Source organism: Pongo abelii, chromosome 10 (assembly GCF_028885655.2).
Source record: "Pongo abelii isolate AG06213 chromosome 10, NHGRI_mPonAbe1-v2.0_pri, whole genome shotgun sequence".
NCBI classification, from domain to species: domain Eukaryota; kingdom Metazoa; phylum Chordata; class Mammalia; order Primates; family Hominidae; genus Pongo; species Pongo abelii.
The window spans coordinates 30776413-30791844 of NC_071995.2; the positions used below are offsets into that span (position 1 = coordinate 30776413).

Genomic DNA, 15432 nt, shown 5'->3' on the forward strand with positions numbered 1-15432 from the left:
CTTAATTTCACAGTGATATTAAGAATATGTTTAAAAAAGACTTGGAACCAACCCAAATGTCCATCAATGATAGACTGGATTAAGAAAATGTGGCACATATACACCATGGAATACTATGCAGCCATAAAAAATGATGAGTTCATGTCCTTTGTAGGGACATGGATGAAGCTAGAAACCATCATTCTCAGCAAACTATCGAAAGGACAAAAAACCAAACACCGCATGTTCTCACTCATAGGTGGGAATTGAACAATGAGAACACTTGGACACAGGAAGGGGAACATCACACACTGGGGCCTGTTGTAGGGTTGGGGGAGAGGGGAGGGATAGCATTAGGAGATATACCTAATGTAAATGACAAGTTAATGCGTGCAGCACACCAACATGGCACATGTTTGCATATGTAACAAACCTGCACATTGTGCACATGTACCCTAGAACTTAAAGTATAATTAAAAATATATATAAAAAATCATGAGAGAATACATTTACAGTACTGTATTTATCAATATCTTAAATTTGTTTAATAAATAATAAAAATAATCTTTGCAAGAAAAAAGAATATGTTTAAGAAAGTTATATCTGTGACAAGGTAGCTTCTGGTCTATATTTTACTGTTCAACATTGCCAAATTATGATCTCACTGGGTCATAGCTCAGATTTTCATCTTTTGTTAAATCAGAGTTATGAAACTAAAGTTCAAAGGAATTTGTCAGTTTAAAAATTGGCAAAACTCAACTATTGCATTAGAAATCAGAATGCTGATTACATTTAGGGGAGTGATGACTGGAAGAGGCACAAGGGCGGCTGCTGGGTACTAGTAATGTAGTATTTTGTTTCTTGATCTGGGTGTTGGTTACATGGGTGTTCATTTTGTGAAAAGTTCTGCCTACTTCTGATATACCTCAAAATGATGTTAAGAAGTTTGAATCAATATCCACTAATATATCATATCAAGATCTCCAGCTGAAAAGGTGTCTGAGGAAAGAGTCCCTCTACTGGAACCAATACACTGTCACTTCTACTTGGAGACTAATTCTTCCATTTTTTAAAACACTGTTTCTTCAGGAAAAGTAAAGTTACTCAAATTATTTTTCAATATATCTTATTCAAAGGTGAAGGTTCTTAATGCAGGTAGGCATCTTCTCCCCAGTCATAACCATGCTCATTTCAATTCCTTGCATAATGGGTTTGACTTACTCATGTGTTTCAATATGCCTTTATTAAGGGAGCTAACTCAAGTGAAACGCTTGGCAAGTACCTGGTAGATGATAATGACTCCATAATGGTAGCCATTATCATTCTTATTATCTGCCATGCACGCTAATGGAAGGATTAAACTTTTTCAAAGTCACCCTCTAAATAATTACTTAGTAGTGAAGAAACTTCTTAAATCTACTCCACATCTTTATATAGAAGAGAGTGTATACAATACAATGAAGTAATAAAAATGATGTTAGAGTTGGCAATGTAGTCCACAGTTTCTTGTGATGTTTTACATGTACAGTCAGCAAATATCCTTCAGTTTAATGGAGAACACTGCACAAACACGACAAAGCCACATACACTTTATGATACCAAAAAGCTTAAGATTTTTCCAATAGTGGGAACATAGCTCAAGGCATCAATTGATGGATTTCTTCACCTTTTCTTCCCCCTCTCCCATATAAAATCTCATTTCTTGTAGTCTTAGGATCTTATCCCCAACCCAACAGTGGAGCATGTGTCACTTATTGCTATGGAAGAAGAGAGAGCCATCTGACTTTATCACACAAAGAAAGTCACTGAAGTTTCAGTAGCTGATTTAAATTTTAGACAGAAGATTCACATATATAATTGCAAAGTGAGCTTGGTCTCCGAAAGTAAGTTAAAAGTCCCAGTGAGCACAAAATCCTGTGTGGAATTAACAAGATGAGAACACCAGATTTTCCTAAGTGTGGAACACCACCATCAGGAAATTCTCAGGCCCCACACCAGACTTAAAGAATCAGAAGCTCTCCAGGTGATTCTGGAGTATGCTGAAGTTTGAGAATTAATACTGAGGTCAAACAGTGCCACGGAAGCTAAAAGGCAGGGCACGTGTAGGACATAGGGTTTTTGTTACACCAGCATATCAGCACACTCCTGGTGTAAAGATCCACACACTTCAAGGATTAGATTTAAAAAGACATTTCACTGGTCAAATAACTTAGGCAACTGTGAAGTATTAAAAAAATGTGGCACATAGACATTTACCATACCACTATAAATATAAGATATAATGTTATGTGCAAAAAAAGTGAGACATACAAATACTATAAAATATATGCATGTATGTTTAAATATTAGTGGAAAATCAGACAACTGAAACATTCTTAGTATTGATGACTTCTAGAGAAAAAGAGTGTGTTAGAGAAATGGAGAGGGTAGTTTAAGCTCTTGCTTGATAACCTTCTCCAACTGCCTTTTTCCCCAAAAGCATTACTATTATAATACATATTTTTAAAGAAATTAAGAAGTCACAAATGAAATTAAATACAAATTCTTTTTGTGACTAACAAGTGGCTCACAAGCATTTACAGCTGTTTATTAACTTCAATCGATTCATCAAGTGAAATATCTATCTTGGAAGAATAGGTTTGTTACATTCTGTATCTTGCTGCAAGGCGTCATGGCTCATCACATAAATTTCAGAATAGACCATGTAATTTGAAAAGGAAATCTACCAAAACTTTTTCTGCATCTCTGTACTCAATACTAATATTTTCTTTTCTAATACATTAATTTTCACAAATTAATCAGCTACTCTTGAGGCACCTTTTCCATGACGTTCAATGCACTTTGATAGAATTCTTACAAAAATAGGTTTTTGTAAGGGAGAGAAGGCCTAGACAAAACCAGGTGATACTGAATTAGAGTTGAAAATATTTTATGAACTCATGTTTAGCTTGATGTAGATACAGATAGATATATTTATATACATGGGTTAGTATACATACCTATATTTTCTAGCTCTGTCAGCTGAGAGGGCCTAGGATCAACAATGCGCTACTAGCAACTAGTATACCCAGCATCAGATCATGATTTATCATACCATTCTCCAATAAAATGAACCAGGGCTCCTTGGAGAAATGGCTGGTTCTAGAACTGAGAAGGAAATACACAAGATAGACCTGGAGTATCTTGCAGTGTTACAAAAGGATGAGGGAGTGTCAAAGAGACACAGAAGCCAAAGGGCTGGTCTCGAGCTCTGAAAGAGCTCACAATGGCCAAAGCTGGAACGATTTGAATGTAGGCCACCTTTACTGACTTGTTTCCCAAGAGTAAGTATGGAAAGGGGGAAAAATGTAATTTTACATTAGAGAAACCTGGTAAACACTACCTCAGCCAGATGGTCAAGGTTAACATCAGTGATAAGTCATGTTGACTGTATGTACCCTTGATATATGATAAGAATAGTATGCTACTTGTGTTGTCTTCCTCCCCCAAATCCATAACCCCAGTAAAACCTTGACAAAAATGTCAGACAAACTAAACTGAGGGACATAGGGACGTTCTACAAAACAAACAGATGAGGTCTCCTCAAAATGACCAAGGAACGTCTTAGAAGTTTACAGCCAAGAAGAGCCTGAGGAGACTTGACAACTAAACATAATGAGCTGCTCTGAAGCAGCAACTACAATGACCTTGAGACAGGAACAAGCTCAGCACATCTGAGCAACAGAAAGGCCCATGAGGCTGGCCTGCTGGGAGCAAGCAGGGAAATGATCAAGAAGGGGTCAGGAAAGTGGGGCATGGTGGGTCACGCCTGTAATCCCAGCACTTTGGGAGGCCAAGGTGGGAGGATTGCTTGAGCTCAAGAGTTCAAGACCAGTCTGTGCAACATAGCAAGACCCTGTGTCTAAAAAAAAAAAAAAAAAAAAAAAAAGTCGGGCATGGTGGCATGTATCTGTAGTCCCAGCTGCCCAGAAGGCTGAGGTGGGAGGATCCCTTGAGCCCCACAGGTAAGACTAGAGTGAGCTATGATCATGCCACTGCATTCCAGTCTGTGACAGAGAGAGACAGGTTCTCAAAAAAAGATGGGGTCAGGGAGGCAGGGAGTGGTTCTTGACCCTCTGCACATTAGAATCATTTGGGAAGCTTTTCAAAAGTATCAATGCCTAGAACCTACCCACAAGGGATTGCTTTAGTCTGGATCGAAAACAAATTACAGTTATACACAGCCACATGGCTTACTCTACACAAGGTATTATGGAGATGAAGTAAGACACAAGACTATAAACTACAATTGTTACATAAAGATCAAAACCAAGAAAAACCAAATGATGTGCTGCTTTAGGGATACGTATATGTTAAAATCCCCCAAAAGCAAAGGTATGAACACAGCATTTAAGAAACTTAGCATAGTATTTTTTTCTCTTTTGATTTTTTTAAAATTTTAAGTTCTGGGATACATGTACAGAATCTGCAGGTTTGTTATATAGGTATACATGTGCCATGGTGGTTTGCTGCACTTATCAACCTGTCACCTAGGTTTTAAGCCCCACATGCATTAGGTATTTTTCCTAATGCTCTCCCTCCCCTTGTCTCCCACCCCCTGTGTTTTTTCCCTCCCTGTGTCCGTGTGGTCTCATTGTTCAACTCCCACTTATCAGTGAGAACATGCATTGTTTGCTTTTCTGTTCCTGTGTTAGTTTGCTGAGAATGATGGCTTCCAGCTTTATCCATGTCCCTGCAAAGGAGATGATCTCATTCTTTTTTATGACTGCATAGTATTCCATGGTGTATATGTGCCACATTTTCTTTAACCAGTCTATCATTGATGGGCATTTGATTTGGTTCCAAGTCTTTGCTATTGTGAATAGTGCTGCAATAAACATATGTGTGCATGTGTCTTTATAGTAGAATTATTTATAATCTTTTGGGTATATGCCCAGTAATGGGATTGCTAGGTCAATTGGTATTTCTGGTTCTAGGTCCTTGAGGAATTGCCACACTGTCTTCCACAATGGTTGAACTAATTTACATTCCCACCAACAGTGTAAAAGTGTTCCTATTTCTCCACAACCACTCCAGCATCTGTTGTTTCCTGACTTTTTAATAATCGCCATTCTGATGGGTGTGAGATAGTATCTCATTGTGGTTTTGATTTGCATTTCTCTAATGACCAGTGATATTGAGCTTTTTTTCATATATTTGTTGGCCACGTAAATGTCTTCTTTTGAGAAGTGTCTGTTCATATACTTTGCCCACTTTTTGATGGGGTTGTTAGTTTTTTTCCTTGTAAATTTAGCATAGTATTTCTTAAGAGGGATTCTAAGGGGTCTTGAAAGGTAAGTATAAAGATTCTTCCTAAACTGGATTCTGGGAATACAAATGTTAATTTAACATTAATATCTATTTTTTAAACTACAAATATATTATGTATATTATTTCATATAATGGAAGACTTCACAATTTAAGAACATTTAAAACTTAACCAAAATTTTATTTCCCCAGTAGTGCAATAATCAAGGCGGTAGGTTATTCTATTGTGGTCTCCACTGACATAATCCATATTTGCAAAGGAACAATCCTAAACCAATCTGGTGGAAGGTGGCTTGTGTGGTAAGGCATCTGGAATTACTAACAATGAACAGTGGAACTATGAGCACTTAGCTTAAAGATTAAACTAAAGGGAAACGTGAGAGGAGTCTTCAAATACAGAAAGAAGAACCTCACTTAGTTTTGGAACTACAGTACATTTAGACCAGTGGATTTCTGCAATCGGGAAGCAAAACAAAATAAGAGATCTCTTTAAATGGGATGAGCAGTCAAGATTTGATTAACTTTTCCTTCACTGACATTGTTTAAATAGAAGCTAGATGGCTATGCAGAAGAAACACTAAAAGAAGATTCTCGCTTTAGAATGTCTGGATGATCTTAGTAGTCAGCCTTGTGTTCTAGGCATTACTTATAAATGCATGTGATAAATAGGTTGGTAAAATACCAGTTTCACTCACGATTGCACACAGTGGGCTGCGGTCAGAATCCACACTGGGTTGATGATGGCACCTCCACATTGGTAATCGCCTAGAAACCTCAGACCCACCTGCCATGGCCAACAGTGGGGGCAGGCTTCTTCCCCTCCTGCGATTCTTCTGGAAAGCCACTGGGGACTAAATGGAGGGATGCCACAGACATCTACAGTAAAGATGAAACCAATGACCCATAAGGTTGCAGTAATTTAGAACATATTCCTCCAATAGCTTGCCATAGTTAACAGTAGTGATTCTCAAACATCAGATAGGCTTTATAATAATATTGACTCCCAAAACTCACCTCTGAAAAATCTGATTTTAAGAAGCCTGCCCAGGTGACTATACTAGGCAACCAGAATTTTAGGGACCGGCCTACAGAATTTTATTTATTCATTTAGCAAATATTTATTTAGTGCTTGCCATTTGCTAGGCACGGTTCCAGACATTGGTGATATATTACTGGTGGAATAGAATAGATGATAAAAATACTGGCCCCCATGGAACTTACATTCTAGTAGGAAAATTTCAAGTTTGTTAGCAGAGTACATAAGCTTCTTCATTATATCTTCTTGTTTTAGTTCTTGTTCTCACCGTATAAATCCACATATCAATCCTCAAACATATCAAATTTGCTCAGGCATCTAAATGCTGTTCTCTTATCAGGAATTGATGAGACCCATAGCCCAAGTGCTAATCTCTAGGAAGCCTTCTCCAACCCTCCAGCAAGAAGCAGATATTTTCTTCTCTAATAGCTCCTTGTGCAACTTTCTATTACAGTCCATCAACTTGAACATATTCAATACATGTATGTGGAACAATGAGGGATCATAGTATTTACCCAGATGGCCTAGAGCATAAGGAAATTAAAGATGCCAGTGTGAATTTAAAATAAAAAACATTTGTTTTCTCCCTTTGCCCCACACTGACTATAGAAGTCATTTTAAATATTAAGTTTGTAGACGAATGGATGAGGACAAAACATTGCTTTATACCCTTTTCTTCCTAACCTAAAGCTCATTTGTTCTTCCCTCTATTTATGAGTCTAACTATAAATCCAAATAGGACTCTGGACATTTTATGGACCTAAATATAAGACTCATTCTTCTTCACTGTGGAGTTATAGCAAATGTAAGAAAAGGACTTCCAAAAGAGACATCTCGTTAATGAAGAAACAAGATTAAACAGATAGTAATAACATGTCATCAACTCACCATGCAGAATAGCTTTTACAGTAGAGACAGGATTGTTTTGGGGAGGTAACTTTGGTTCAAATTTGTTTAAAGATTCTGTAGAAGAAAAAAAAATGTAATTGAAAGTAATTAGAGAAGTTGCACTAACTGATCCCACTTGCTTACCCTGGTAAATCATAAAACTACTCTACTGTAGATATCACTAACACTACCATTCATACACTAGATGCCAGATCCCAGAAATGTGATTTCTTGTATATCTCTTAATATCCCTGTTGCATCTGGCTCTTTTAAGCACTTCTCCCTTCCTTGGTTTCTTGATATTAATCTCATGGTTTTCCTTATATATTGATGGCTGTTTTCAATATCAGTCTTTTTTTCAGGATCTCATTGTTTAGCCCGAAAAGATATTGCCAAGGTAATGTTCATTACTCTATTTTTATTCATCTACATGTAGATGACTTCCAAATTTCTCTCTTCAATCTAAATCTCTTTCCTGAATCCTAGACCTAAGACTTTTAGATATCCCCACTTGGATTTCCCACAAGCTAATATCTACATGTCTTAAATTGAACCAAGTGATTTTAAGAGTCAATACAGTCTTATTCTTACATTTCTCTATCATCTAGTGGCTTCTACCATTCACCTCGCCATTCAAGCTAGGATCTTGAAAATCATATTTGTGATGCTTAATACTATTGTCAACTTGATTGGACTGAGGGATACAAAGTATTAATCCTGGGTGTGTCTGTGTGGGTGTTGCCAAAAGAATTTAACATTTGAGTCAGTGGGCTGGGGAAGGCAGATCCACCCTTAATCTGGTGGGCACAATCTAATCAGTTTCCAGCTAATATAAAGCAGGCAGAAAAACATGTAAAGAGAGATGGGTCTAGCCTCCCAGCCTACATCTTTCTTCTGTGCTGGATGCTTGCTGCCCTAGAACATTGGACTCCAAGTTCTTCAGTTTTGGGACTCAGAATGGCTCTTCTTGCTCCTCAGCTTGCAGACAGCCTACTGTGGGACCTTGTGATCGTGTAAGTTAATACTTAATAAACACACACACACACACACACACACACATATATATTTGTCCCTCTAAGAGAACCCTGACTAATACAACACTGGACTTGTCTTCCTTCATATATTCCATCCCCACAATACATATAATAAAACAATACATATAGAATAAATTCTTTACAATGATTTTCTCAGTACTTTTCTTGCATGTAAGTTCATTCATAATCTTCCAGGTTACTCTGGAGTCAGAGAGGCCAAGTTCTGACTCCACCTCTTGCCAGCTGTGTATCTTTGGGAACGTTACTTAACTTCTCAAAGCCTCAGTTCCCTCACTGGTGAGAGGAGAGCAATGCACATAGCTCCTATGTATGTAAGGAGGAATAAATGAGATAATGCATGTGAAATGCTTAGTGAATACCTGCTAAGGGCAAGTAATCGAATGTTAGCTAGCTATCCTACCACTCTGGCACTTAAAATTTAATGCCTCATGTTCAACATGATCTCACTCCTGCCTTTTCTATTATTCCCTCCAAAACTCAAAACATGTAGAGTTATTTGTAGTTTTCTTATACATTGTCCATTCTCCTTTTTTTATTATTATACTTTAAGTTTTAGGGTACATGTGCACAACAAGCCGGTTTGTTACATATGTATACATGTGCCATGTTGGTGTGCTGCACCCATTAACTGGTCATTTAGCATTAGGTATATCTCCCAATGCTATCCCTCCCCCCTCCCCCCACCCCACTTCTCTTTTGTTAGGGTTTTTGCATATGATATTCTTTTTGTCTGAGTAGTGTGTACTTTATCTTCCAGAGTGCCAGGATACCTATTAATTCTTCAAAACCCCCTAACTTGGTAAAACAGAGCCAGCCAATCTCATTTCTGAATTACCTTCTTTAATCCTAATTCTATTCTTTCTGAATGTGGCTTGTGGAATCTTTATGTTCCAGTGGATGCCATTTCTTGAGCATTACCTGAGGTGCTTCCTAAAGCACAGATTCCTGGGCCCCATCCCAGATCTACAGAGTCTAGGTCTCTAGGGGTGGATCCAGAAATCTGCATTTTTGTTATGCTTACCAAGGGGATTGCTATCCTACATTGAGGTAAGCATGGCTAAATTATCTTCCCTGTAACCATTTTCATAAGCAAAAGTCCTTATTACACAAATGTTTATACTCACCTGAGGGCAAAATGGTAAATCTAGCCTTGAAGCCTTGCAAACGATTTTTACCATCACTTTTAAAGTTTATCACCATCATGTTACTAGAACTGAATATTGAAGTGATGGTCAACATTCCACAAAGTTTAGCTGAAAAATTTTAGGCAAGTTTGATTTATAGTTATAATTAAAAAAAAAATCAGAACACAGAGTAAAATAATCACCCAATTTTCTAATCGACCACTTTAGTTTTCTCCAACTTTGATTTGTATGCACACCCTTACATCTCATGTGAGAATTAAATGTTAGTTTCACAATAACAATGCACTGTAATTTTAATTGCACAGAAAAAGCTCTAAAATAAGGACACTTGATTTCCAGTATGCACGGAAACTCAACTGGTTATTACTTTGTAGACAATAAGAAGAGGTGGGTTTTAAAAAAAAACACCCAAGTTGGTGTATTCCTTCTTCCAAAGAGGACATAAGCATACTTTATAAGAGAGGTAACACTTGAAGTCACTTTCATGGAAACTTCACACTATACATGCACTTTTCTGCAGAATCATGGCATTGTGCTCTCACTGACCTGCCCTTAATATCTAAATAAATATTCCAAGCCAATCTATAATCCTGGCCTCTAACCCACAAAAACATCTAGCTGAAGGATAGATACTAGGTCCTGAAAAAGTGGTTAGAGGGCTGGACATTAAATCAAACTCAGTAAATTGTTAGGTCACAATTAAAAGTATATTTGAAGTTTTAAAAGTCTTAAAATTAATTGTCAGACCCATTTAGAAATTATAGCTTTTGGTTACTTTTCCTGGACACAAATATCAAAATATCAGCAACAGAAGGAATTAATACAGAAAGAAGGAAGCTTTAAATTTTGCCTTAAATAACTGCAGTTTCTCTGGGGACTGCCTTTTCACTTTACATACAGTCTGAAACAATCTTTACAGTTTGCACATTTCCATTAAAATCTTTACTGGAGAATTACTTGCTGGCTCATAGGTTTTAAAGCTAAAGTTGTATGGCATTCTGAGTTTCCAGAGCAAGAAATTCACATTCCCACTCTACCTTATGGTACCCAAGGAAGCCAGCCCATGTTGCAACCACTCTGATTAGTCTAACACTTTCATATTTAAAGGGTGAAGGCCACCTACCTAACTTGTGCTCTTCTTCAGAATCGCCATAAATCACAACAGCATCGTAAATACAGTTTGGACTAAACTTGACAGCAAAGTCCTCAAATGACAACTGTACAAATGAAACATAACCAGAGAAAAGGTCAAAGAAGAGAACAGAGAAGCTTAAAGGGTTTTCCTCTGTGTATTTAAAGGCTCTTTGTCACATCCTCATATGCCTTCACATAGAAGTGTAAATAATTGCAGTCTCTTTGAAGGGCAATTTGGCAATGACTACCAGGTTTAAATGTGCAAATCCTTTGACCCAGCAAGTCTACTTCTGGGAATTATACATATCCACATGTGTCCAAAGACACTGGCAGATATTCATGGCACCATTACTGGTATGACCAAAGACTGGAAGCTCAGTAAACACCTGCTAATAGGGAACTGGTTTAATGTGTTCTGAAATATCATACAATATTTTACGCAGTTATTAAAAAGAGCTCTGTGGGCTCATCTGGAAAGATCTTTGAGATATTTTTCAGTGACCAAGGCATTGCCAAGCAGCATAAGTACATGCGTGCACACACACACACACACACACACACACACACGTTAGTAAATGCTCAAAACACCTCCCAAGGACACTAGTAAGTTATCAGTGTTTGCCTCCAGGGGTAGAATGGGAATCTGATGAGGAGTCTTACTTTTCATTGGATACACTTTTAAACCACTGAAAGTTTTCAAAACCACACAAAGAGATCTCTTTTCAGAGTAAAAAAAAATGGCAAATGGCTAAAAGAAGCTCCTAGTCATAATGGCAATTTAACAATCCAGATGAATTAAGTTCTGCCTAACATAACTCTATTCTTTATGAGGTAGAGCGATTCCTCAGTTGCCTACCTTTATAATGTGTTTCTCTGGAGCACGAGTGAACCAATGACATCTTACATTACTGGGATGCAAATCAGGATACTTGGCAGAGTGATTTGTCCCTTCTTCTACCAATATAGCCAGACTCCCACAACCTGACCCTGTGGAAGCATTGGGGAAATTCAAAGTGAATGGCCAAAGACATTTCCTCCTCTTCCCCATCCATATCAAGGGAAAATGGCAGGGAATTAAATACCTGAACACTCACCTGCTTCTGAGTTCTGTACGGCAGTAAAGGTAAGCTCAAAGCCACTGCCACTGTCTTCTGTATCAGAAACAAATGGAACCATGGCCTCACTGGTCTCTGCCAGCAATGGTGAGGGCAATATTTTTTCACAGACCTTACCTTAAAAGAAGAGAAGGAAAGTGAAATAACATTACTAAAAAGTGGTGGAAACTTACACGTTTGTTTTGTTTTCCATCATCTTCCACGAGAGATCTCTGATCTAAACACACTAAACTATTTAATGGTCCTTTGATCATTCAACATTCCCTGCTTCAGTGACTTTGCTCTTCCAGTCGCCTTCTCAACCCCCCCGTCTCACATGTCCAAATTCCACTCATTCTTCAGGGCCTAACTCAAAATTCAGCTCTCCGATAAACTCTACCAGACAACCACTGGAAATAAGAGCTACCTTTTTTGAATCAGCGCAGCACATTCCCTGTTCTAACGGCATTTCCTACTTTGTTTTACACCTTTGATTACCTCAAACTACAAATTTATTTGGGCAGAGTGCTTTTTCTCAAAAAATGTCCAGTACCTGCTATGATATCTCATGTACAGTTAATTTTTAACAAATGATTGGTTGAGAGAATAATTACTGTGTAAATAGCAGGCCTGAGCATGAAATAATTTAGACAATAAATATTATAACCCCTAGTACAATACTTTGTCTATAACTTCCTGTCAAATATGTGTGAAGAGACATTTGTCTTAACCATTGGCCTTATAGAGAACTAGAGATCCAGGTCTATACCAGCTGTGGAGAGCTTCTATCATGGTTAACAAAGAGTATTTCAACAAAATTAGGTATATTGGTTATGTTTATGTAGCTTATAAGAAGTATTCAATAAAATAAATTGAATGACATGAAATGATCAATTGTGTTATGAGAAGGAAATTATATCAAACAATGTAAAGTTCAAAGTATATGTGTAAATAGATACACCTCTAAGTGCTAATAGAGATTATCTCTAGGTGACAGGGTTATGAATGGTTTATATTTTCTTCCTTTGGCTAATCTGTATTTACCAAATTTGGTAAACATGTACCCATTTTTGTGATAAAAATAATAAAAAAAATTGCCTCAAAAGCAAGTTTTCTGACAACTGTGACATCAATTGCATTCAATACTGTTAGTGAACTTGAGAAAGGAATGTGGGATCTGGTTCCTAACTTAGAAAAACACTGAAAAGAATGGTCAGCATGTTGACCACTGTCTCCACTCGTACTCCCTCCCCTTAACCCCTCTAGAAGGGAAAAGTCTGTAAGATAAGATCATTGCCCTTGGTACAATAAAAAAAATTTTATTTTTTTATTTTTATTTTTTTGAGTAAAGTGAAAGCAAGTTTATTAGGAAAGTAAAGGAATAAATAATGGCTACTCCATGGGCAGAGCAGCCAGAAATTTTATTTTAGATCCTTTAGCATCTCTTTGGTCTTTCAGATACTCTAAAATGACAAATAAAAACAAATGTAACATACTTACTAATAAGCACTCCACTGCTTGATGGTAAAGATACATAGTCATGATCACATCCAACTTGCTTTTCCATGTCTAAACTTGTAAATTTTATCAGGATTATTTTATCTTCTGGTACCATTATTTTCCAAACATATAAGCTGGGGTAGGGGAAGGTGAAGAAAATATAATAAATGGCAGAGTCAGATTTGCTAAATAAAATCTAATACCTGTGCTTTAGCTCACAACTCAATAACCATACAATTTTATAGACTACTAGAAGATAAAAGGCAATAGAACATTGTGAGAAAAATTTGTGCTCAAATTAATAACATTTATCTGAAAAATAGATGAGTATTAATTGGAGAATGACCAGAAACCACCCCTTAAATTTCATTTAGTTATAAAATGCTAGAATTTGGATCTATAAATTGAAGAAACCTAAGATTCATGTGAGTTATTCACCTAATTAAAATTCATACTATTCACCCAGAGGTTGAATTGTGGTTCTCATGAATTATGAATTGACCATGCAGCGTATGCTAACCTTCAACAGCCACATATTCCACGGTCATCCTAAGTCACAGTCCCTGGGTTAAAATGTTATCTCTCTAACTCCCAGTAAGGTCAGCTGTGACTTTTTGCTAACATTTTTAAAAGCATATCTCAACTTGAGATAGTAGTCTTATGTAATTTGACATATAATCCCTTATCTTCATTTTCATACATAAATTTATTATTCAAGAGAATAAATCCTAGTGGGCCATAAATCCTAGCTTCTTCCATGTCTCACCTTCACCTGAGTGCAAAGCAATCTTACCTAGAATCTAAAATGTTGGAATTAACTCTTACCAAAATTCAGCAGTCTTTACCTTAGACCTATTAACAGCCTCACTGCCCTTTATGAATATTAAGGACTTTAGGAATTAGTCAAGTCTTTTATGCCCGGTTTCCAAAAAGTAAACACTAATAATTTTTTTTTTTTTTACCAGACATCTCCTTAACTAGCAAGTCTTTTTTTCTTTTTCTTTTGTTTTTTGAGACTGAGTCTCACTCTGTCACCCAGGCTGGAGTGCCGTGGCGCAATCTCGGCTCACTGCAACCTACACCTCCCAGGTTCAAGCGATTCTTCTGCCTCAGCCTCCCAAGTAGCTGGGACTACAGGCATGCACCACCATGCCCAGCTGATTTATGTATTTTCAGTAGAGACGGGGTTTCACCATATTGGCCAGGCTGGTCTCGAACTCCTGACCTCATGATCCGCCCACCTCGGCTTCCCAAAGTGCTGGGATTACAGGCGTGAGCCACCATGCCCAGCCGGAAACTCTTTAGTGTTTTTCTATTCAAGTCCATCATCCTGAATATAGATGTAAAAATAAGCTGTCTAAAATATTATAAAATTCACTTGCTAAGCACTTCAATGGATAAAAGCTCTCCACATCCATCATCCTTTTTGAGATTAATTACATCTCTCTGAGGTAGGCAAGAGAGAAATTACCCCTCTGTTTCCAAATGGGAAAACTGGCATTGATAACAAAAGATTCATCACATCTCTTGTATAAGTGGAACTGTAGTTTAGGCTTTATGACTTCAAAGGCCAGTACTTTCTCAAATTGTTCCATTATCTAATTATTTTCGGCCTCAAAATCTCTAGCTGAAAGACGAAAAATAGGTTTCAAATCTATGCCAACTTTCATTTATTATTAGTGATTGCTGTTTTAAAAGGATTTTGAAGTCTGGTCAAGCTAAGTGAGAGAGGTGTCCCCAAACTAACCACTGATTTATTAATTCAAATAATCTATGGAGCATTTATTATGTGCCAGGCACTGATCTAGGCTCTGAGAAATGCAATGTCTCTCATGGGTATGAAAGGAAGGAGGGCAACCTGGGTGGTATCTGTCATTTCTGAGAATCTAGCTACCACCCACCAGAATACAGAGAGGCTTGGAGGGACTGCGTAACTCTCTCCTCCTTCTTTATATTATCTCTGTCTCCATTATGATTTTCTAGTTAGCTCCAGTTGGAATTCACAAAACCCTTTCACTATCTAAGGCTACTCAGCGTGCTGAAGAAATCACTGACTGTGCAAATTGGCCCTATACCTCATTTCTAAAACACAATTTTTTCACATTTTCACATTCTAAAATTAGAATGCATCTTACAAAGAAGTCTTATGATTTCTGTAGACCTGAATTGAAAGAGTTCTTCCGGGCAGAATGTGTATACACTTCTGTCAGTCACATTGTGCACTATCAACTTCACAGTGCCGAATTTTCTGCTTGACATGTTTTGGCCTATACTTGAGGTGTGAATTTAGATGG

The 15432-nt window shown here is 37.4% G+C and overlaps 1 protein-coding gene across 1 annotated transcript in view; it reads right to left on the bottom strand.

The window, feature by feature from the left end:
• The window catches only part of OVCH1 (ovochymase 1), a 59966-nt gene that overhangs the window by 27307 nt on the left and 17227 nt on the right, over positions 1–15432 (bottom strand). The window contains exons 10-16 of the mRNA XM_024257454.2: positions 13139–13272; positions 11639–11776; positions 11401–11531; positions 10534–10627; positions 9390–9518; positions 7211–7285; positions 5982–6162 (exon numbers count right to left, since the gene is read on the bottom strand). Coding sequence (XP_024113222.2) covers positions 5982–6162; positions 7211–7285; positions 9390–9518; positions 10534–10627; positions 11401–11531; positions 11639–11776; positions 13139–13272 — 882 coding nt within the window. The remainder of the gene's footprint in view (positions 1–5981; positions 6163–7210; positions 7286–9389; positions 9519–10533; positions 10628–11400; positions 11532–11638; positions 11777–13138; positions 13273–15432) is intronic.